Source organism: Lingula anatina, chromosome 3 (assembly GCF_051362555.1).
Source record: "Lingula anatina isolate TDL-2025a chromosome 3, LinAna3.0, whole genome shotgun sequence".
Taxonomy (NCBI): domain Eukaryota; kingdom Metazoa; phylum Brachiopoda; class Lingulata; order Lingulida; family Lingulidae; genus Lingula; species Lingula anatina.
The window spans coordinates 13,985,771-14,009,273 of record NC_141769.1 but is presented as its reverse complement, the minus strand read 5'-3'; the positions used below and the strand labels follow the sequence as shown (position 1 = coordinate 14,009,273).

The 23,503-nt window shown below is 35.5% G+C and overlaps 3 protein-coding genes across 6 annotated transcripts; 1 reads left to right on the top strand and 2 right to left on the bottom strand.

Moving 5' to 3' along the window:
- Positions 1 to 137: 137 nt before the first annotated feature.
- LOC106170044 (uncharacterized) lies at positions 138 to 7,778 on the top strand. Of its 2 annotated transcripts, none has more exons than XM_013549769.2 (6): positions 138 to 306; positions 1,361 to 1,484; positions 2,014 to 2,102; positions 2,320 to 2,436; positions 2,968 to 3,024; positions 6,119 to 7,778. In XM_013549769.2, the coding sequence occupies exons 1-6, from the start codon at positions 235 to 237 to the stop codon at positions 6,254 to 6,256; spliced, it is 597 nt and encodes a 198-aa protein (XP_013405223.1). In that variant the 5' UTR covers positions 138 to 234; the 3' UTR covers positions 6,257 to 7,778. The 2 variants fall into 2 exon arrangements, with proteins under 2 accessions (XP_013405223.1, XP_013405222.1); XM_013549768.2 differs by having other exon boundaries at positions 5,263 to 7,778.
- On the bottom strand, positions 7,159 to 13,807 carry LOC106154640 (uncharacterized). 3 transcript variants are annotated; one of them, XM_087009823.1, is made up of 7 exons: positions 13,699 to 13,807; positions 13,445 to 13,535; positions 12,966 to 13,183; positions 12,143 to 12,265; positions 10,217 to 11,820; positions 9,028 to 9,163; positions 7,159 to 8,820 (listed from the first exon to the last, which is right to left on the bottom strand). In XM_087009823.1, the coding sequence occupies exons 2-5, from the start codon at positions 13,507 to 13,509 to the stop codon at positions 11,276 to 11,278; spliced, it is 951 nt and encodes a 316-aa protein (XP_086865949.1). In that variant the 5' UTR covers positions 13,510 to 13,535; positions 13,699 to 13,807; the 3' UTR covers positions 7,159 to 8,820; positions 9,028 to 9,163; positions 10,217 to 11,275. The 3 variants fall into 3 exon arrangements, with proteins under 3 accessions (XP_086865949.1, XP_086865950.1, XP_086865948.1); XM_087009824.1 differs by lacking the exon at positions 13,445 to 13,535 and having other exon boundaries at positions 13,699 to 13,794; XM_087009822.1 differs by lacking the exon at positions 13,699 to 13,807 and having other exon boundaries at positions 13,445 to 13,692.
- A 1,037-nt stretch (positions 13,808 to 14,844) lies between these two features.
- LOC106154645 (monocarboxylate transporter 12) lies at positions 14,845 to 21,902 on the bottom strand. The gene is made up of 7 exons (XM_087009821.1): positions 21,749 to 21,902; positions 17,813 to 17,956; positions 17,192 to 17,335; positions 16,614 to 16,749; positions 15,680 to 16,407; positions 15,315 to 15,479; positions 14,845 to 15,041 (listed from the first exon to the last, which is right to left on the bottom strand). Exons 1-7 carry the CDS (start codon positions 21,789 to 21,791, stop codon positions 14,893 to 14,895), a joined length of 1,509 nt encoding a protein of 502 aa, XP_086865947.1. The 5' UTR covers positions 21,792 to 21,902; the 3' UTR covers positions 14,845 to 14,892.
- Between the last annotated feature and the right edge of the window lie 1,601 nt (positions 21,903 to 23,503).

Below are 23,503 nucleotides of genomic sequence, written 5' to 3'. Positions count from 1 at the left end.
TTAGTTGTTTTATAACCCAAATACCTCATATTCTATTCATTTAATAATTAAAATTCGTTTAAAATGCCAGTAAATGCTATTATTGTACTAATGAAGTCTGAGATATTGGTTGGCAATGACCGCGTTAAGCTTGTCTTTTGCACCTGCTTCTTTGCTGACCTCTATCGACACAGAGTCCACGACAGGTGATTTGCATAACAAGAATGCGCGACAGGTAACAGTCGGGTTTTCAAAATGGCGATTTTAAGGAAGTGTATGTGTTGGACTGTTCAAGACGGCGCGTGGGTCTCGGCAGTATGGACATTAGTGAGTATTTTCTCGTCCTGCATATTTTTCAAAGCCTTGCGTTGATATTTTGGCGGTTAATTTGACTGCGACTTCTGTGTTTGATGAGAAAAAGCCCACCTGTTGACGGAGCATTCTCTGCATGTTTTATAGGTTACAAACATTAAATTAGTCATCAAGCATTGCCAGTGGTGTCATTCAGGGACATTTTCTAATTTTTAGAAGTAATTAAACTAATAATGCAGATATTAAGCAAGGTTAATTCATATTATTTTGTGTAAACTTCGTCAACTTTAATGCAGAAGATGAATTAATTTATTTACTTTTCTTTGAATGCTAAATGCTAACTCTACATAGAAATGTTACCCCATTAACACTCTTTTGGCTGCGCCACCCTGACTGAATTTCATCTGTTCTAATTTTATCTAGTATAAATTGTGGGTTTTTATGTAGAACTTTCTAAATTGAAAATATGGATAGAACAAAAATAAATAAATAAATAAACCCCCCTTGCAATTAAATAACTTTTCTGTGTTAAAAAATGCTTGATTATATTAGGCCTACATGTTTAGTGGTCTTACAGTCATTTAGTTCTGTATGATTTCATTAAATTAATGGTCAATATTTATCTTTTAATGAGATTTGTCTCCGCTTGTCTCATCTGATTATTCATATAATTTCAACTTTTAAAAAAAATAGGCCTGTCATATTTTATCAAATATGCACTTTTTCTTTCTGAATGATGGCATTGGCTTTTTTCCTCAACTTTTTAAGAAGAGAAACAGTTAACCATAACACTTATTGTACTACATGTATAATGCTTTATTTCAAAATAGATATATGTGGTATTCATAATCTTCTTGCTTAATATTAACACACACACACACACACACACACACACACACACACATAAAGCGTTATCTGTAGGATTCTCCTACCCTATTTTCTTTATTCTACATAGTATTGTTTAAGAACAACTTAGGATTTAGATTTATAACACATTTGCAATTTAAACAATTACCGAAGTTGCAAATGTATTGAATGTCAGTATTTAAATTAATATTGTTTTTCTCAGGTCACTTCAATCATCTCATTTATCATGTTCTTCGTGGACCTGGCAGACTTTGCAGGGAAAAGCTGGGGACTCCCACAATGGCCCTTTGCCTTTGATGTGGACTGGAGGATGCATGTGTGGAAAGGTAAAAATAAAAAAATTAAAATAGTAGATAATATAGCAAATGAAATTTACAGATGCATTTAAGTCAAACTTTTGTCACAAAAGCTGACCAAATGCCACCATAGGGTTTCAAATACCAGAGAACATTGTTTTATGTAACCCCAAAAATAATATTTGAAAGGATGTTTTCTGCTTATTTTCTGTGCTGTATATAACTGGGGCAGATAAATAGGTCAGACAAGTAAGTCAAAATTTGAAAAAGGTGCAGTTTTAAAGCTCCTTATTGCTGATAAAAAGATTAACTCAGGTTATCCCTTGGCATGCAAACTTTATTTGAGTCGTATAAGAAACAAGTAGAGGTAGTTTATGTTTGTTCTTGGGAAACCATGCTCACTATTTATGAAACTTTTTAAATATTTGTGTAAAATTTGTTTCAAAAATTAATAACTGATAAGGTAATACCCAAGTTCAGTTTTGAAAAAAGTTAATAATACTGTGGGAACATCAAGTCATAGAATTATATAATTTTTATAAAATTACACTTTTTTCAGGATTTCTTGCTTGTGACATTGTGATGTTAGTTGCCAATATACTGCTAATAATGGCCGCAGCTTTAGTAATGCATGGGTTGAAAAAAATGGTGAGTAAAAATTGGATTTCACGTTTTGGTTAAAGACTGACTTCAATGGTATTTAAATGTTTATCAATCTGAAAACACAAGTATTTAACTGAAATGGTAAAGTAATATTTCACTGTAATGGTAGAAAATACATTTAAAAGGTGATAAGTTATTAAATTTTGATTTAATTTAACTATTTTTTTTACATTATTTTTAAGTCTTGCTCTTACTTTTTCAGACAATAGATCGTGCCATCCTTGCATGTAAGTGGTTCTGTGTAATCATGGCCCTGTACGAGCCAGTAGAGCTAGGTATTGTGATATACATGTTCTCCTGGTATGGAGCTAATATTTGGGTAAGTGAATCAAAAAGGAACTAGAAAAGCACTCAGAGAACACACACATCCACCAACACAAATAAGTAAATTATTAATAGATCATCACCAACATCTTATGACTTTTAAGTTAGTGTGTTCCGGACCATCTTGAAAATTTCTGCCTATCTTGAAAATTTCGTCAAAATCAAGTCATAACTTTGAGTTAGGCTGGTGATGAACAAACAAATAAACCAAGGTGAAAACATAACCTCCTTGCTTGTGTCTGACATAACTTCTCTGATCCCTGTCTTATATTGTGATTTATAAATGAATTTTTGTTTATTTGCCTTTTTAAAGAGAAATGGGCATAAAACATTGTATGTAGTCATAGAATTGTCATAAGCAGTGCTTATATAGAGTTCATACCTTAGACTTTTTTGGAAAACCTATGAAATGGAAATTATTTTTCGTGGACAACTTATATCTGACAAACTGTTTTTTATTGTGTGATTCATGTTGCAGAAGTGTTGTACAATGTTCAGCTAATGATTTCTTTTCTTGACACTTCAGAGGTTTGTGTGGCAGGTCTGGTGGTTCATGTTCTGGCTCATCAGGTTCTTTGTAAATGTAAGTATTGAGATAAAAACTCTACTTTTTTTGTTTGCTAGCACCGGGGTCTTCCAAGCAAATTTTGTTAAAACCTTTAATCTGTTAGAAGTTTGGCCATAATTACCAAATATTTTCATTCTTAATTTATAATTAATCATCTACAGGATTAAAGAAAAGATATATGTTGACATGGGCTTATAGATACAGCAGCATCTGCATTCAGTGAAGTTTGATGAGCTCCACTCAGTTTACATTTTTTTTTATTTTTTTTTTCAATTTCATCTTCTCATATATTTATTGTGGCAGTTTTAGTTTTTTCTTTCAGTATTTTAGGCTTCTGTCTCCCCCTCCTCTCATTTGATAAAGATTTGTTTATCTGAATATATTTTAGTGCTTAATGAAATTAAATATCCTAAACTTAATTTAAATATCTAAGAATCTTGATATAAGTTTAAATGTTATGAAAAAATTTCCACACTTTCAGCACTTTCCTGATATTTTCTTGGCTTTAAATTCTTTGTATTTTTTAAAACTGATTTAAGGATATAGAATCAAATTAAATTAATTTTTTTAATTACATTCTTTGCATGATTTTTTTACTATTGTATGTTGATAACCATTTTAGATATTAATGTTCATAAAAATTTTGTTTGTCATCATTTTAAGGAGTTGTTTGTGATCTTCTGAGCTACCTTGCCTCAAAATTCTTCTAGATTTCTGATTCAGATATTTGTGGAGTCATTCTGAGAATTTAAGTTCTGAGCCATGGAATTCTATTCAGAGAGGGTGGAATTACCCATCTTTTACCCTCTGGTTGTATACAGTTTGTCCATATATTATGTACAAATATTTTGTACACCTGAAAATAAATTGACACAAAAAGACAGTGTTTCTGCATGCTACTTACTCGTTAGCAGTGTGGCTTTAGTAGATAGTAATTCTGGTCACTAATTTCTCTATCAATGTATACTTGGCCTGAAAAAATATTGTAAACCTGTTTTCAAAATTTTTAATATTTTAATGTGCAACTTTATGTTGCAACAAAAACAAGTGGGTGTTTTAATAATTGTCTTTTCTTTCTCTGCCATTGGCTGCACTGAAATTAATTACTACAGGGTTAATGTTTGTCATTAGTGGCATGAAAAGCTCATTTGAAGATTTCTCTGGACATTTCATGGAACAGTTGGCCCATGTATGCATTGATGGGATATTAAAGAAAGGAGTGTCTAATTTAATACTGTGTGCTGGTTATATATAGCTTTTTTTAATTCTTATCATTTACTTCCATTTTCTCAATAGTTGGATTTTTGCACACTTATTTCTATTTCCCCAGCTATTTTTTCTGGCTTCTGTTAAAGCTTTATACCCCTGTCACTCTAATTCAATCCTTCAGAGTTGGGATTTTTCATGGCCAAGGCCACATTTCACGTACTCGGTTGGTGTAAATGGAGAGAAAAAAAAACAGACTGAGGGGTGTTATTTTGCTTTCTCACATGCAGTTGCCCTAGGAATAGAATTCTGTGGTATTCAGCACTTATTTAAAAAAGATATCCAAACACTTGATGAGCAATTAAAAATCCCATAAATAAGCTTTATGGATTATTTGTACTTTTGGTTTTCATTTTAAAATGCATATCATTTTTAATAAGACAAAAGTTTTGGTTGTGATGATGAAACAAAACACCTTTTAGCAATAGTGCAAGTAAAATAAAAAAAAAGATGCTCAGAAAAACTGACAAAAGGCAGATCATTTTTACCACTTATGTCAGCCTTAAAATTTCTTGGCAGGGCAATTGGTGAAGTGCAACATTAACTCAGTAGAAGTCAGCCACTAATCTTGCAATAACCCACTTGTGCTGAATAGTGTTTTTTTTCCACTGCTAAATATGAAACCTTGGTAAAGGAATCAATAGTATTGTTTCACTCCCACCCTTAAAAAGGCAAACATATTACAAAGTCCCTTGCATGAAACACGCACCACTTTGCTGATCGAAGAATTTTCGTTTCTGACAAACTTGAACTTTGTCATGTAGAATGCAAAATATTTTAAGTAAGGGTAAACTCACAATTGATTTTCCAAGCCAAGGTTTAAACATTTTACACCTAAAATGTAACAAATGGGCCAATAGTGCTTTCTGCTTCCCAGGTTTCTCATCTTTTTAGCTTTAGCTAATTATAAGTTTTTTATGTCCTTCTAATTTCTTCTGTGTATTTCACTATCATTACGCTGTCTTTTTGTGTTGTTATATTTTACAGATTTTTGCTGCATTATGTATCTACTCTCGTGCCCAAGAACTAATGTACGACATAGCTTTTATGTACGGGGAGGAACCAGAACATAGGGGCCCGGAAATGGCGCCACTCACACTGGAAATGAAAGTCAATAGAATGACATCCTCAAAATGTTAACACTTTGAATAGTATGAATGCTTCCAGCTGTTGCATCTGTGATGCAGAAGCTCACAAACATTGCTATTTTCTTGGACTTGAGTACTGTGCAAGGTCTAAAACTTAAACAAATTTTCTCCAGCTGGGGAATGTTTGGGACTTTTCACAATGATGCCTACTGCTGACTTCTAATCCGCAAAACAGCAATCTACTTATAAACAAATTGTAAAGGGTCTAGTATACAAGGTCACTGCCTGAGTGAAATTTTACTTTTATATTTTTATGTTGAGTTCTGTCGTTAGAATGCTAATTTTTTTATTTACCAAGCAAGAAAGTAGCTGTTGCTTTAAAATTGAATGAAACATTCCTAGTACGGTAATGGCTTGAGCATATCAACCAGGAAAAATAAGTTTTTCAGATACATAATTTTGGAATCACTAAAAATACATTTCTGTGTAGCATTTTGGTGCTTTAACTGTATAGAATAGGACTATAATGTAGTGTATTTTTTAATTGTGTTGCTACCACTAAATAGGAATGTTCTAATTTTAAGAATTTATTACTTAAAAACACAGTATCTGTAAAATTCACAATTTTCCCAGTTGAAATAATCAAGCCATTACCATTGTAATCAGACCCACACATTTTACTCCAAGACTCGAGTGAGACCCATATTATGACCTTAAATCATTGCCATGTTTTTTTACTATTTTTCACCTCACAGATTGTAGCTGCCCTATGTATTTACTCTCGAGCCCAGGAGTTGACTTATGACCTGAAATACGGATCACAGGACCTGAATGGATACTTTCCGAGTACATTTGAAATGGGGGTCAAGAACCCTGGCTATAGCTATGCATAGAGAAACTGGTAATATGTACTTTAGCAACATGTTAAGGTTATGAGATAAATCAATGTCCCAGCTAAAACATGTAAGCAACATGGACTACCTTCTGTCAGTGACATTGCTTTCTTTAATTATTTTTTCCCTTTGAAATCTCAAACTTATCAATTTTTTGTTAGAAATAGTCAATAAAAAATACTGGGCTCTTTGGTTCATGCACTTGTTGCATTGTTATCAGTGACAGTTAGGGAAGTTTCTGTTGCTCTGCTACCATTATTTGTTTGTTGCAACTAAAAATTGAATTTCCATGAAAGCTTGACAACATCATCTAATTTACTCACTCTTTATCTGTTTCTGTGTGCCATTTCTTGTTTTGACATAACAAATCATACTCAGTTGAATAGACCAAACTAAAATAAGGATTAGAAACTGAAAGCTAAAACTTGAGGCATAATGGCAGTGGAATAGTTACATGTTTTTAGTATAATTTCAATGTTGAGGTCCAAAAAAAAAACGAAATCTTCTCTCTTAATGTGTTAAAAAACCACTTTTTAAGTGAAAATTGTGAATAACATTTTCAGAACGGACACAGTTGAGACACAAAATAGATGGTTCAGAATCTCACTGATAAATTGACATTCCTTTTGTTGTGATTAGTTACTGGAAAAAAAAAGGTTGCGAGTTAGGTCTATGTTTCTCTTTGGGTGAATTAGTTCTTGCATACACTGAATAGTTACATCGCTATGTACATGTGTATATGTGTCATCAGAATATGGATTCATTGTGCCACTAACAAATTTCTAACAGGTATGAAGGTGGAATGGTTAAATAGGTAAATATTCCATCTGTATACTAGTTTATACTAGATTGTTATTGCTACAGTGAATCTGTACTCTGTTTTTTGCATAGGTTTAAGCCTGTTTCAGGGAGAGGGTTATCAAGTTGAGAGATATCACCTCTTGTCATTATCATGCATAGGACTTGGAAAAGAAAAATGTGTATAGATTGAATTAAGTAGTTAATTAATAAGAAACTTTTGTTTCATAACTTTGTTTAGAGTAGGATGAAAAGCCACAATAATTTTAGCGTGTTATTGTTATCAAGCCTTTGCCATTAGTTCACAGACATTTCTGCATTTTGATAAAATTAAATTGTACATTTCTGTGTAAATCCGCTATCTGTAGATAATGTAGGATATTTTTTTTACTGCCTCTTATATTATATATCGGATGATGGAATGATGGCCATTTTGTATATATTCTTTATATGCTGTACATCTTAGAAGAGTATATATGCTTTTTAACAAAACGTTGGTTGTGACTCAAAATATTTTACTCAGAGAAAACAGCACCTACAAAGGTTGCGGACGGTGCTTTTATGTTGTAGAATATGTCAGGTGATCTTAAAGGACCGCAAACTTGTTTTTGTATGCCTTATCGGCAACAAACTATTCCAAGACTCGAATGCAGATGAAATGAAATTTTATGTACATTTAAATACTTTCAAATTTGAAAAATAATAAAACTTGTTTTTAGATTAACATTACTGGTACTTGAATTGATCTGTCAGTATTTGGAAAATGTCTGTGTTTCTCAACTTTTCCTTGTCCTCTTGGTCAATATTACGCAAGCTTGCAGACTTCCTTACCCTACAGTCTATCCATCACAGTTTTTCAAAAGTAAAATGTCTAGTTTCAACCCTCTATTGATCTTATATCAGTAAGTATAACGACAGTATTGAGCTATTGTCTTTCTTGCTGCTAATTGATATCAGAATTATGAAAAAAATCGAGCAAGGTGAACATTACTCGACCATTAAATCCATTAAAAAAATAACTGGCACAGTTTGAAAAGAAAACATCGATGGAAGGGCAAAATGTATATTTTGGCACGAAAGAATTTCCAAAATAAAAATTACTCGAGTGGAAGAACGAGCGCTTGTTGTGATATCTTTTAAGGTGGAATCTGTTTCAACTTTAGTTTGTTGTTCAGGTCATACCAGTTTTAGCGCACACCGTTGCTGACTTCAGTGTTGTTTGAAATACTAGTATTTCAATGCACCAATTTTTTATGTGTATATTAATGTGACAGATTTCTGGATTATTTCATTATGTATTATTCGAATTATTAATTATGGCTGCCACAGTTCGAATTATAACTAAAAAGCTAGTGATTTCAAAACAAATCACATATGTAAATATATATATATATATATTAAGCAACAGCTATCTATTCATACTAGAAAGTACCAATCGATAAACAACTTCCTCCTACTAGAATGCGAACAACAAAAAGAAAGGTGTATCTTTTATAGGTTTGCAAATCCATTCATTGGTCTGCCACGTCCCCTCTGTCTCCATTTACATAAATCTATGAAATCATATTTGCCGTAGGAGCAGACAGAAATGTCTTTAGAACCAGTCATCGCGGAGCCTGGCACGCCTCCTCCCACCCCCTTGTCTGTCGCACTCGATACACTGGCTGAGCGTGGCGTGGTCGCCGGGACAACACCAGCAGGAGTATAACGTTATCTTGTCACCCAGCACACGGGAACACGTCTGACAATTGTTGAAGTGAAATTCCCTAAAAAGACGCATGTTTGACTTGAATTAGGGACATTTTAATAATTGTGGAGAATACATGACTTTAACAATACTCTTAGTTAACGCTACATCGTATCTTCTCCGCCAACCCAGTCCCAAAGAAAAAAAGAGAAAAAGATAGAAGAAAACGTAATGCTCTTTAATATCCAACTGCAAGTGACACTGATTCTATTTCGTTCTCAATTACCTCAGTTGGAAAAACCGTTCCCCCGAACACGGTGTAGTGTAGCCCAATACAAGTTCAGGGACCCTGTTTCCGGGGCACGAACTGCCTTGTATCGCCTCCAGACGACCCAGGTTCGGCCTGTATCTGGAGCGGGAGCCTGCGTAATGAAAACAAGGTTTGAGATAAAACACACCTTCATGCCTGAAGATATTACTTCCCTTTTCGGCGTTTCCTTACTTGCAGTAAGAAGTAGGAACAAGCTAGTCAAAAGGACAGGCGTCCGTACGTAGGAAGACTGACAATACATGACAATATAATACCAGTTTTAGGCCTTGACACCTAGCTCCAATCTTCTACTGAAATACATGGCCAAAATTATTGAAAGAAATGTTTAAGTCATAAGAATAACTCGTGGTAGTTTGAGATTGTTAAGTAACATTTTTTTTTTTCTTTGTGGTGTGTACAAAATATTTAAAACGTATTGTTACTACGGACATTCACAGAGTTTCTGTCCCATGTGACTTCCAAGTAACACACTGAAAGTGCCAATGTTTAAAAAAAATAACCTGCATAACTCCAAGAAAAATATCGCAATCTTTTTTATGTAAAATTAAAGTAACACTTATACTTAAGACGTGAAATATATAAAGGACCTAGTTTGAAATCGCTAAACATAGAACGCGCTCTGAAACCATCTGTATAATGTCACGTACACTTTTACGTGGGTATTAACTATCATATAGGCCCCTTTTAACCATTTTACGAGTGCTACATAGCTCGATCTTCACACAATTTCCTCTGTTCTGTCACCGAGTCCACATTCGCATTACGAAATGCTCTCTACTACCTTAACATTTTGTTCAACAATGATGAAGTACAATACGAAAAGACAATTAAAAATAACACTCGGCTAATTGTTTTGTTAAGTTTTTTTTTTTTCGTGCGTCTTGTCGAATAAGAAATAAAGGACCCCAGATCGTTTTCGTAGGTAGTCAAAAATGCGTAAAAGAAAACACTATCATACGTAAAGCAGTCAACTTTGAGTATGAAGAAGGCGTAGTGCGTTCTTGCATCAGCGCTTTGTTTCTACAGGAAAATTAGGTCAATTTCAAGATTTGGCTAACACCTACGGTTTTTAATTCCTACAATTTTATTAAATTCGATACTTATAAAGAACTGAAAATGCAAGTGGAAAAGTTTTATCTCTTACCTGGAGCGGCTGAAAACCCATGTAAGTCACAGGCCCATGGAAGACATGACAACAAAAACCAATACTTCACAAAAATGCCCATCGTCATTGCGGAGAGATGTTAGGCGCTGTTCTGGCAAATCTCACGTTTAACCTACTTGATTAACACTCTTAAAGCGGATGCAGACTTCAGTTTTTTCGTAAATTGCGCTGCTTTATTCGCATTTCCTGGCTTTAATATGTAGATAATTAATATACACTGATGAACGATAATTGTTTACGAGTGTTTTCCAAGAAAACTGTAAATAGTAGGAAAATGAAAAACTCACATACACATTATATAACATTGTGTAATTAATTCAACATATGATTTTGGACCTAGTACCCCTAGTACAAGCATAAGTTTTCAGTCCAATTTTCGTACCTCGAAACATATTTTCGAACTTCCTTAGTCTCTCCTTACGAACATTTCAATATAAGAAGCATAGTGAGCATACGAAGTGAGCACTGTTCTCCACACAGAGTTTTACGTTAAAACCCACGTCTTTCATAACTTCAACCCAATTCTCTACTCCCCACGCAGGTCTACCTTCTACCAGGGAGGCAGAAATTAAAGGCAAATTTCAAAAAGCCACCCTGTGACTTTTGGCCGATGGAAACAATTAAATCTGGACGCGCAGAGAATCAAATGTCTGTCTCTTTATCTAAAGACATATCTGTGAATATCGTGAAAATCGATCTGTCGCCATGGTAGAGGGTAACGCAGGTAGTCCATACAGGCGAGGATGTAGTAGAACATACTCACTAAATAACCAGTGTTGACACTACTTGGGCTTATCCGATTTCTCGATCCAACTTTTGTACCCCAGGACATATTTTCGAAATTTCGAAGGCTTTCCTTTGAAATATTTTAAAATCTGAGACAGGGCAGAGGATCTTATCCCAATCGTGAATAAATTCAGCGTAGGAAGCAAGAAATTAAGCTCGTTGGTGTACAAATAGGCTACAGCACACAATAATGAAATCACATTGACATTGGAAGTTAAATGTTAAAAATGTCTTTCTCAGTGAAATATTCATTCACTTAGAGCATACGAAGTGAGCACTGTTCTCCATACAGAGTTTTACGTTAAAACCCACGTCTTTCATAACTTCAACCCAATTCTCTACTCCCCACGCAGGTCCATACCCGGGTCCGCCGAAGTTCATACAGGCGGGGATACAGTAGAACATACCAACTAAATAACCAGTGTTGGCACTAGGGGACTTGAGATTATCTGCAACTCTGCGGCGTAATGGAAAATCTTGAATTGAAGCAGTGCCAGCAGGTTTCAAGACGCGCTTTATTTCTTGCAAAACTTTTTTCGGATTGGGCACGTCATGGATGACATCTGTCAGGAAAACGTAATCATACTTTTCTGTCCAGTCAGAGGGGAGCTGCTGCGCGTCATGGACTTCAAACTGCACATTTTTTATCCCATTTTCTCTGGCTTCCTTGTTGGCGGAATCAATGGCACGGGCTGCAATGTCAAGGCCAAGAAATTGACTCCTGGGGTATTTCTTAGCCATCGTCTGGAGTAGAAACCCCGTGCCGCATCCAATTTCACACATCAATATACCCTGTTCTGAAAATAAAATTTGTTTTAACACATTTTTAAATGTTAAAACACATTTTAAACATTGTTAAAATGAATTTGTGTTAAAACATTTGCTTAAAACTTTTCCCATTACAATGGTTCGTCTTAAATAAACTTCCTGAGATCAATGTAGTGTTTAATCTCTTAGAATATTAAATTATGATCGTAGGCAAGTGGTCATTGAACAGCCTAAGACGTATGGAATTCAAGTTCATTCAAATTTAAAAAATAAAAAACTGAATTCCTCAAGGTATTAATTATTCATTTACACATTTATCACTGCGCATATCATGAGTTTTCAAAGGTCTACCTAATTGTTTTGCTACATCAGGCACCTCCATCAGAGTATTTTCTATCAGCTTTTCAGCATATCCATATCTGCCATATAGGTCGAGGAACTCGTTAAATCCGCCATATGATTCGTGTGGTATGCCTGTTGATGAAATACAACAACTGCATGAACAATGACAAAAGAATAGAGTAAACATCGTCCTGCAAATCAATACATTTTTCATATATCGATTTCTTTCTATTTTCTCTCACTCTGTGACCTATTTGAAATTTGCATAGCTACTGCCACATCATCACATATCTTAGCCGACTCAGAAATTAAAACTCGGTCCCTTAGGCAAACATGCCCACACGATTATTCTGATAATTGCTAATATTTGTTTTGTTTTGCCAATGGGCTGCAAGGCAGGGGACGATAAATAAAATATACCAATATGTCAATATGCATCGAAAATACTGCAGAAGAAATAAACGTGACTTCACTTTAGTTTGCCATCAACGTTCAGCTTAACACACAGTACATTTTAACCTCGAAATAACTTTCCAGCTGCATACTCTACATACATTTTCAACATTTAATCTATATGACATCTCCCTCCCCCTCCCTCTCTCTTTTAAGCGGGTTTGTTTCATTGTAATTAATAATAATAAGCAAAGAAGTTTTAATCATGCTAATCACCCAACCCGCTTATTCCAATTCTCCATTCATCGACCGTGTAGATCATTTAAAATATTAATCAGCAAGTTCACCGACCTTCCCTCCCTCGTTATAGCAATTTGCCACACACACACTGGGAACAAAGTTATTCTGATATGAAACACAACTCCTTGATCAAGCTAACCGTTTGGCCCCTCCTTTTGGAAGCAGCTCTCCAGTTGGCACTGGACACCAGTGAGGATAGGCAGCCCGTACATCCACATCGCGTTAGTATCTCCAGTGTCAGTAGAGAGGTGAGGCAATCGGTCGCTTGGAATGGAAAATTTTTCTTCTCCCGATTCATCTTCTTCCAAATTTATTATATCGCTGCACGCCATGAAACCTAACCACTGTTGAATATATCTCAAATAAAAATAAATAAATAAATAAGCTACGTAGTGGTAGGTTATAAGACGTATGGGAGGTACGACAGGAACATCAACAAACCCAAAAGTTCATTTGTACCTATGACTGAACAATAGGCTACTTCTAATATTAAACAGTTGACTGAAAAATTAAACACGCTTATAGTTTAACGGGAAGGTGAGGCACGTGTAACACTAAAATAACTCGGATTATGAATGGGCCCCTATTAGGTGCTTCGACAAATGTGCCTTGTCATACCTCTCTTTACATGTCGTTTTCGTCGCCAATTCTGTCGCTGTGACCGGCCGGTCCATCTCCGCCATGGCGTCGAATAGGCGCAGTCGTATCCCTACAGAAATACCCATAGCCACAAATGCCTCCTTCTTAATCTGATTCATGCGCTCAGAAAAGGCCGACATTGTATGTGGTAATATATAAAAGAAGTTACGGATAACGCTCGTTAACTTGTGTACAGGTTGTTAAAACGGACAAACTTGACCTATTTTATTTACCTGTATCATATATGCGGTATGTGTATGTAGGGTGCCCTATGTGACCTTGATTCTTGAACCAGAGTTGTGTTCACCAAACTCCCGACATTACGCCGACACTAAGCCTCTAATAATTGCGCATGAGCAAAACATGTCAAATAGTTCTGTTTCAACTGTTTGGGAAATATATGCCTAAATTCAGTTATATGCATCTAAAGCATTTTACTGTGTTTTTATTTATGTAAGTTTTGAGGACAAAACTTGTGAAGAACGGAAAAGGTATTATATGTATTTATTCATGCATGCTGGTTTTGAAAGAATATAATATCAATGTTCACAAAAAAGAAAAAAGAAAAGAAAAAGAAAAATATGATAATTTTGTTGCCACTTGTATGCATTTGTGAAAATGAATTGAACATAATAAATTTCTCAGGTGCACTGCCAAAATTAGTAACACAGGTTAGGTAGTAGGTATCATTTTATTTAACACTTGACCTTTCGTACAAGCTGGAAGGTTACTGGAATATGTCTTGAGGGGAAGCAGTGCCATCTGTCTCATTTACAGATCATGAATCATGGAGTGTTTTTTTTTTCATGAACACAGCGCAGTTAATGACATATTCTCTGAAGAACATCAATATTGTTTCAAGATTTGTTTTATTCAAACTAGGTTATACAACTTGTCGATGGAGTTACACATCTTGTGTCTGTGCCAGACGATGTCGAGTTGAAGCGTTTTAAGGTAAAAGCAGAACAGATTATAAAACAGTGAAAAAATCCTTTCAACATTTTCAACAAATTATTCTTAATTACAAAGGTAGACCTACTTCCAATAAAAAGTTGTTGAGGAAATTATGATTTGTAAACCCATTTCATTTTTACCGTCACGAGTGAAATTGACTAGTTTATACTACAATGTCGCAAAATTATAGTAAGAGTTTCTATGCTCTATTGAAAAAAAATAATAAATTAAAAAAAAAACAGTAGCGAAAAGAAGTGCTCATTTGGAAAACATTTAAATCCAACAGCAGGTTTTATATGTACCGATTAAGGGAATTGTTTTAACTCCCACTATTTCATTATCGTTTAATTTTTGTTACATAACAGTTTAACTTATCTTTATTGTCTTTTCGGTACTCTGTGTTTGATTGTAAGCATTTCAAGAAAAAGGATCTAACCGTGATTTATTTTCCACTGAATCATATGTGAATCATCTCAGTTAACACAACCGGTATGTGCGGCAACACTCTTTCGCTTGTGCAAAGTACGTACCAACAGAAAGTCTAGACAGGAAGCTACGAACATTGCAGCTCCAAATATACGGTAAATCCAGGCATAGTTTCCTACAGTGTCCGCAACCATTCCTGAAACATTTGAATCTTTATTTTTCAAATGGTTTGCCTTTCACTAAAAAGGAATATTCTTTCCAATTAAAACAATTGATAATCGAAATATTGAACGGTTCCCATGCTATTATATTATAATAATACATGTACAAGTACATATTATAATATAATAGCATGTACAGATTTAAAACATGAAGGATTTCAATTAAACACGGTATATTCAATGAAAAAAAACAACAGGCAACATTTTTCAAATTTATATTTGACTTTGCCAGAAGTTTAACACCTTACCCATGGTTGGTGGTCCGCCAAGAGAGCCAACGATCGTGCCAAGAAGGACGAGGCCTAAGGCGTGGTTCAGCCTACCCACTCCAAGAACTTCGGCCATTGTCACGGGATACAGGGCAATAAATGCACCCCCGAGTAATCCATACAGTGATGCGTACACGCCAAATCCTGAATTTAAAATGTAGCTCTTCACTTTTAAAATAATAAGATAAAGTTCTCACAATGTTATTTTCATTACTTACGATTGATAAGATAATTTGTGGAAAGGTGTCACCACATGAGTCTGATAATGTTGAAGGCAATTATTTACTTACTGATACAAGAGGTGGTCTATTATAACTTAATGTACTGAATGCTGCAAATTAAACCTGCAAAGGTCGTTGCAAACGATCCCCCGATTGAGGCTGCAGCACCGGCCAGTAAAGTTATCCCCATTATCTGACAGCTTCCCATAAAGCGGTAGTCTGTGATGACGCCAATAACAATTCGACCAATCAGATCGCTACCTCCTGCGATGGACACCAACATCGCTGACGCCATGACATCCACCCCGATGCTTTTAGCAGCGGCTGGCATGAATATAAATTGATTAGTATAACTAAACTGACCGAAAACGTTGGTAAAAAATAACAGCACAAATGTGAAATCTAACAATAAACTGAAATCAAATATAGGTACTTTCTTTTTCTTTTCCGAAGAATTTGATTGTGTCAGTGGCTTGCAAGGCTCAAGTGTCAAGTATGGCGGTCTATTCTCATAATTTCCCGTGTTATGTATGACGTCATCAACAGGGTGAGATGCACGCATTTCACAAACACGAAGGGATGTTTCATCTTGCTGTTCAGTGCTCGCCATGGGTTGTAACACCATGCCCCTCTCGTATGTGCCACAGTTTAATTCATCGGACATTTCATCGCTTAACTTTTTAACGCATTGAGTGGTCTTTTCAACAGAATGGCTACTGGTATCACTTGACGTATATTTTATGTCCACGTGTTTCATTGGTCTGTACAAAGCTCCTGCTACAGTGATGTGTAGAGACAGTCCACCAAGGATAAGGAATGCTCCCCGGAATGAATATTCGTCTATTAAAAATCTGCAAAGCAATAATAAGAGGCAAATATTGTTGCTGTTCTATTATAATATGAGTATTACCACCTGTCGTGGCTATGATTCCCTTATTCTGAATATGAAAGGATCCTCAATTTGTTGAATTTGGATGTAATAATGAGTGAACCGGTCTGCAATGATATGCTTAACATATATATATTCACTAGTCAGAGAAATGATAGGAACCTTTACCTGACCAAAGGTGGGATTACAAACTGACCCACACTGGACCCAGCCACAGCGATTCCATTGGCAAGTGCGCGGCGTTTTTCAAACCACTGTCCAACCACTCCAATGCTTGGTCCGTAAGACAGTGCAAACCCAACACCTGCAAAAACATATAGCAAACACAAAACAATCCTAAATATTATCTAAAAAGCTTGCTTCTTCCTGTATTCTTTTTTGGAATGCTTGGTCCGTAAGAGAGTGCAAACCCAACACCTACAAAATATATGGCAAACACAAAACAATCCCAAGTATTATTTTTTAATTTTGCATCTTCTTGTATTTTTTTTTTTTTTTTTTTTTTGGCAATGATGTGAAGCAACTCTCATAATCTGGGGTACGTAATTTAAAGCCAAAAAAAAAAAAAAAATCGGATCGCGGTTGATTGAAACGCGGTTGGAGCAGGCATAATTGACGTAATAAACATTGAAGCACGAGTTGAAATACAAACAATGTGAGAACAAAAGTAAAACAGAAACATCTTCATGAAAAAAACATCACCCGGTTAATTGACATAAACAAACTTGTCCAGAGGTTTTCCTTACCTGATACAAGGGCAAATGCCCCAAAAAGGTATTCCACAGTTTGTGCGAAGAATCCAAGAATATAGCCGAGGGAGTATAACACTCCGCCTGTCATAACTACTGGACGACCACCAAAACGTGCCGCTAATCCGTTTGCCAAAGGACCTCAAGAAAATAGAAATATTTAGACAAAAAGGTGACTTTAAGATATTTCCAAACGTGTTAACAATTTCTTAAAGAATAAAAGTTAATATCACTATTCTGAAAAAAATATGCCTAATTATTTTCACTCTTGCTATAATGATGGAAAATTCCAACAGAATGTTATATCTGCGATTTCAATAATTTCTAACTAAGATCAAATATATTATTCAACCAGCTCATTGGTTTTTTATTTTAATTTCATGTTCATCCTTCAAGTAACACTATATTTCGGGATTTTCTTTTCGTTGGGTTTCAACTTGTAAACAATAATAAACATAGGGAAAAGGCAAGTGTCACGTTCAAGGAAACATATACTGTACTGTACATGAATACGAATACAAAAGTTTTCTCTTGGTAAAATGTATTTTTCCAGATGTTTAAGATATAGATGTAGAAGGCAAATAGTTGGTGTTCTTGGCTTGTGAAAAGATCACTTACTGATAACACAGACCAGTCCCGCCATTATAGCCGGTATCCAGGCAACTATGCTGGTGTTGGCATCGAATACAGCCAGGATTTCAACAATTAAAACGCCTATAGATTTGAAGGTGCCCATTACACATACATGCATCATGAAGCAGCCTGAAAGATCGTGTAATCATTAGTGAAATGTTATCCCAGCTGGATCACCCTGAGATTCAGATTACTGAACAAATGTTGAACAGTTTTTACGCATTGGCAACGGGTCTATAAAAGCCCTATCAGTATGTGTAATACAGTTTGGTTAGGGTGTTCCAAGAACATTCCCAAAGAACATGGATAATATGCCTGTCTGAAAACATGCCTGTCTGAATAAATGACGATGTGTGTGATTTTACTAATGAGCACTTGCCATCTGCCGTCTGGGTGCAGAGAAGTGTTTTGATTCAATATGGCATTGTTTTATTACATAATGAGGACATGCCAGACTCACATTTATTCCTAAGGTCTGACCGGAAAATACGTTTAAAAATGAGCATGCTATTCCATTTTTGCGAGTGTAAATTATTGGGAGTGTTATGAAATCCAAATGTCCCAAAGTAATTACGTATGGGTCCGTTAACTTCATATTTCTTGCCAATATGCCATGATCCGAACATTGAGACTGGAACTCTTTTTTTTCTATCAACGTGGCGAGTTGGCCAGCCAATAGGAACAGCCAAATTGACGACCACTCTCTCGTGACCTTGGCGTTACTATCACAGTGAAGCTAGTAGAGCGCAAGTGAGTACTCTTATACAACCAAACCGAACCCCTGAAGAACGCCAAGGTCAAACTAGCCTTACTACCGACAATAGGCCTTCCTATTGGTTAAAATGTATAAATTGTGCCGAAAGGACGAAGAGTTATGCTTTTTACTGACGATTTATGAATATTTGGCACATTACGTGTGGTTAACCGTCTTCAATATTTATTCGTTTAATCTTCTTTCAGCAAAATCTACAAACAAAAATTACACTCGTGAAAATGGAAATGGTTTGAAACGATATCGAGGGACACCTTATAGACTTATGGGTCATATCTGAAAAAGGCTCAATGATCCTCTAAAAGCCACTGTCAGATGGAATGGAACATTCAGTGAAACCTTCAGCACTTCACATCGGACTAGACAGAAGTGTTCTGTCCCCTGTGTTCTTTTTAGAAACGTTTTAATAGATGACTTATTTCACACCCTTTCACATGTTATCGTGGGAGTCGAATTTGGAGACGCTACTTATAACAGCCTGGGCTATGCGAACGATGTCACAGTCTTTGCAACAACTGTGCCAGGACCTCAAGTTTTAGTCGATGTTTGCGACAATTGTGCCAGGCCGTGGAAAAATGACATTTGGTCTAAATAATTTTACGTAGGGGAGACCGGGGCTAGTTGGCCCAGTTAGACACTTTTCGCCTTGTAGAGCCAACTAGGAATAGGTTAGAGTAACAAAATCGGTTTCAAAGTAAGCCCCATGAACTAAGCTACGTATGCAACGTCATTATTTTTCAAATATAATGCCAGATGGCTCACAATTTGACAAAAGACGCAGTTGACGTCAAGGGGGCCAACTTGCCCCGCCACGGGGCAAGTTGGCCCCAGGGTCGGGGCAAGTTGGCCCCCCTATACAAAAATGAAGCATATATCCCATGTAAACGCCTTGAAATACATTTTTATACATTTTTAATTTATTAAATTGATTTTTTAGAGTCTTTGATGAATAAATAGTTCAAATTAGGCAGATTTATTGAGGTTTCCGTACGTCACGTTGTAGGGGGGGGTACGTGTTGCAAGAACCAAAATATCTATCAATAAAATTTGTTTTGTTTTAATTAAGAAAAAATTAATAATGGTATAAAGCAGGTTTTTAATGAATGAAAACGAATAATAAATTTTCGTTTTAAAAGAAAGTAACAAATACAGTTTTAGACCATTGAATTTGTTTCAACAATGATCTCTAGCTAGGGAGGGTTGGAAAATCCCCTTGGGACCACATATAACACTATAAATACAAAGGGAATCCCCTTAAAATGAATTAAGGCAAAATAAATGTTTTTCTAAGGAAAGTTCAATGGATTTACTTTTTAATACATACAATCAACAGAACATTTCTAATATAAATTTTTGAAAAGACACCAGAGAGCAAATTTAATGAAATCAATCAGACGGTAAACACCGGCAAGCTTTGTCAATTTCACCAACTTGTTTATTTCAAACAGCGTTGCGCGCAAAGGATTGTGGGTAATATGAGGGTCCAACTTGCCCCGAGTCTAGGGGGCCAACTAGCCCCGGGTGCACCTTTTTTATTTTAAAGGATGGCAACCATTTATGTTGCTAGAATGAGCAACGATGATATATCTCAGTGAAACTTGAAACAATGAGCTTCAGTTTGATGCCCTATACATATATTATATTCGATCAAAAGCCTTTGAAAACAGAATTTTAATTCTGATAATCAAAATTACTTTTAGGTGCAAAAATCGTTTATTTGGACTCACCGCTTAAGTAAAACTTTTTAACGTCCGATACTTCCTTAGCATTTTAGGCTACGGTCACTTTACAAGAGTATGTGACCTAATTTTTTACCTCGTAGTTACTTTTTCATAAATTGACGGGGGGCCAACTTACCCCGGGGTCCAACTAGCCCCGGTCTCCCCTATAAGATAGATGGAAAGCCGTTGTTATAAAGTGCTGTCGTATGGTGTGTGTCATCCACCATTAGACCCAATAGGCTTTAAGTCCTATACATGGCGACCATTAGTGTCGCCGGCCATGACCAATGGAATTACTCAATTTGTACGTCTCAGATACACCTGAAAGAACTAGCTGGACAAGCTACAAAACAAACTTGTCACCAGGTTTATGAATGTTTTCGCCAGGTCTCTGTCAGATTTAAAAAAAAAAAGCTTTAGATATTTCCAAAACTCTCTGTACTGTCCTTAAATTGGTGAAATCGCTGTTCTGTGGGGCTATGAACATTGACTCACTTTGTCGTAAGGTTTTAAAATATTAACTGGCTCATGATTAAAATCACTCTGTGGTGAAAGGGATCCTGCTAAAAAGGCTCATCTCCTCTGTTATTAATCTAATTTTGTGTCTGAGCAACACGATATACATGTATCATAGCCAATGCTCAAGAAAACCATCAGGTCTTGTAGTTGAGCTTTTTAATCAATAGTCCCAGATGTCAGAACAGACAAGTGGAGGAATAAAGGCTTATGGGACTACTTTTAAAATTATTCAAATTAATTTTCTTTTGCGTATGTAATTTAATGTATTTCATTTTATTCACTTTTATCTTATTAAATTTGTTGTTCTTTGAAACATTTTTATAAATCTATTAAAGGTGGTTATATTAATAAATAAACATTGTGATCCGATATAGAGGGGCATATGTAGAAAATGATGTCTTCAGTTCAAAAAAAGATTACTGAGACAAGGAAGGACAAAACTGAAAAAAAAAAAAATGAACGTAATAGTAATTTTCTGACCAGATCAACACATTCATGTGATTCTAATTTCTTTGTTATCTGATTTTCACTTTTTTACAAGAAGGCACCCATTTTAAAATTAAAAACAATCAAATTGGGCACATGTATCGAGCACTCTGTACATAGACTCTATGATAGAGGGCCTATTGACAACGGTGTAAATAGGAAAACAAACAGTCATCGATAACATATCAGGGCACTTGGACTGTTTTTTAGACAGGCCAAGGAAAAAACACATATATACATACATTTGTGTTAATGGGTCAAGTTCAATATAAAGTGAACATTTCGTTTATGAGATTGCAAACTTAGGGATCGTTCAGAATGAGTAAGTGCGTACTAGCTCGCTCTGAGCGGCTCCTTTTTGTTGGGAATATCAAAATGACAGTTTCACGAAGATACTTTACTCTGGAAGTAATATCACTGTACCTAAAACACACATCCATGCCCACCCCTTGTCCACTTGGTCCATCGGAAACGCCTTGTCTAATGCCAATACTTCTCTTTCCTCTTAAGGTGCCTCTTGGACCCTGTCCTTTGGAAAGTGGTGAAGTTCCCTCTTTATCCCTCCGTATCTTTAAATGAGTACATCAATTAGATAAGATGTATGTATTTACTCAGGCGGGATTATCAGTGTCCCTAGACGTCTAACACTACTGGGTGTGTGGCGAAATAAGTACGGGGTTTAAACGTGATCCAAGCGTTATGTGGTTTTTATATTGAAATATGTTTTACCTAGTGTTATTTTCACAGGTTTTTCTGAAGAAAGGATCAGGCTCCTATAATCATCAACGTATATAATTGGAGATTTTTTGTACCAAATTTCATTAAGCGTAATAGGAAAGATGATCGCAGTGTTATTTTTTTTTAATTTAAAAATTGGATTTTTTTTACGGATCACGAGTCAGCGACTGTTTTCAATAGAAAAATATTGATCATAAAAATACAAATAAATAAGCAATTAAACGTCAGACAATGTTGGCGGTAAATTATAGGTTTTATAACATGGCGATGGACTTGCACATCTTATACAGGCGATTATCTGTTCCAGACGATTATCTGTTCTAATTATTTTTTAGCAAAGGCGATTGGATTTGAATCACTTACATGGATTGTAAATATTAAAAATAAATCCCTGAAATTTACCCCTAGTCTCCAAGATACACTGTACATTCCATCCAATTTTTTAAAAAAAATCAACAACATGTTCTAAATTCATTTTACCGTAATGATTGAAAAGTGCTAGTGTCTATCGATACATGTGCTACAAAGTACGTCAAGAAATTTAAATTTAGAATGGTTCTTATGCTACAACTGTGATTTAAAAAGGAGGAGCCTAAGGAAATGGTGTGCCCATTTGGACCATATTAGATCTCAAGGGCAGGTTTATAAATCGTTACTTTGTCAGAAGTCTTTGATATATGCTACCAGAAAGCGTTTAAACTTCCTTTATTTTATTATTATTTACATTCGCTATATAAAGTTTAATGCGCCTGTCATGTCTTTTAGAGGGCTTATTTTTTAAAATATAAGTGTTTCAAGATTCAGATATGTTCAAACCTAACTCTCGTCATTCATTCCCCACTGAATCTGGTATATTTGAAGCATCTTAGTATTCACAATTGGCATATGAGGCAATTGTCTTTCGTCTGTGCAAAGTACGTACTAATAGAACGTCTAGACAGTAAGCCACGAACAATGCAGCTCCGCAAATACGGTAAATCTAGACAGCTGTCTTTCTTCTGTGCAAAGTACGTACTAATAGAAAGTCAAGACAGTAAGCCACGAACAATGCAGCTTTGCAAATACGGTAAATCTAGACATAGTTTCCAACTGTGTCCGCTATCATTCCTGAAACATTTGAATCTTTATTTTTCAAATGGTTTTGCCTTTAAATTTATAAATCAACTGCTAAACCAAAGATTTGTGTATATGATCTTTTTACATTAAATCATCTAATAACCAAAATATTCAGCTAGGACTATTCTCAGTCAAGGAAGGAATAGCTAGAGAAAAAGATGGGTCCATAACATGCAGGTGTATCCATTCGGAACATACAATAAACACGGTAGATTCAATGGGAAAAAAACGGATAACACTGTCTGCTAAAAGAAAGTTTTACCTGTTAAGTTCAAATTCAATTTTGACTTTACAAAAAAGATTTCAGATCTTCTTGCAATTCGA

What these genes read in the sequence shown, in the direction of transcription:
- LOC106170044 (XM_013549768.2), top strand. Translation starts at nt 235, where the DNA reads ATGGCGATTTTAAGGAAGTGTATGTGTTGGACTGTTCAAGACGGCGCG. An exon ending in TCTCGGCAGTATGGACATTA is followed by an intron (nt 307 to 1,360) that starts GTGAGTATTTTC and finishes TGTTTTTCTCAG; the next exon opens with GTCACTTCAATCATCTCATT. An exon ending in GAGGATGCATGTGTGGAAAG is followed by an intron (nt 1,485 to 2,013) that starts GTAAAAATAAAA and finishes CACTTTTTTCAG; the next exon opens with GATTTCTTGCTTGTGACATT.
- LOC106154640 (XM_087009822.1), bottom strand. Translation starts at nt 13,605, where the DNA reads ATGTCGGCCTTTTCTGAGCGCATGAATCAGATTAAGAAGGAGGCATTT. An exon ending in CCAAAAGGAGGGGCCAAACG is followed by an intron (nt 12,266 to 12,965) that starts GTTAGCTTGATC and finishes TTTCATCAACAG; the next exon opens with GCATACCACACGAATCATAT. An exon ending in TGATGTAGCAAAACAATTAG is followed by an intron (nt 11,821 to 12,142) that starts GTAGACCTTTGA and finishes TTTTATTTTCAG; the next exon opens with AACAGGGTATATTGATGTGT.
- LOC106154645 (XM_087009821.1), bottom strand. Translation starts at nt 21,791, where the DNA reads ATGGACCAAGTGGACAAGGGGTGGGCATGGATGTGTGTTTTAG. An exon ending in GGGACTGGTCTGTGTTATCA is followed by an intron (nt 17,336 to 17,812) that starts GTAAGTGATCTT and finishes TATTTTCTTGAG; the next exon opens with GTCCTTTGGCAAACGGATTA. An exon ending in GTTTGCAACGACCTTTGCAG is followed by an intron (nt 15,480 to 15,679) that starts GTTTAATTTGCA and finishes TTTTAAATTCAG; the next exon opens with GATTTGGCGTGTACGCATCA.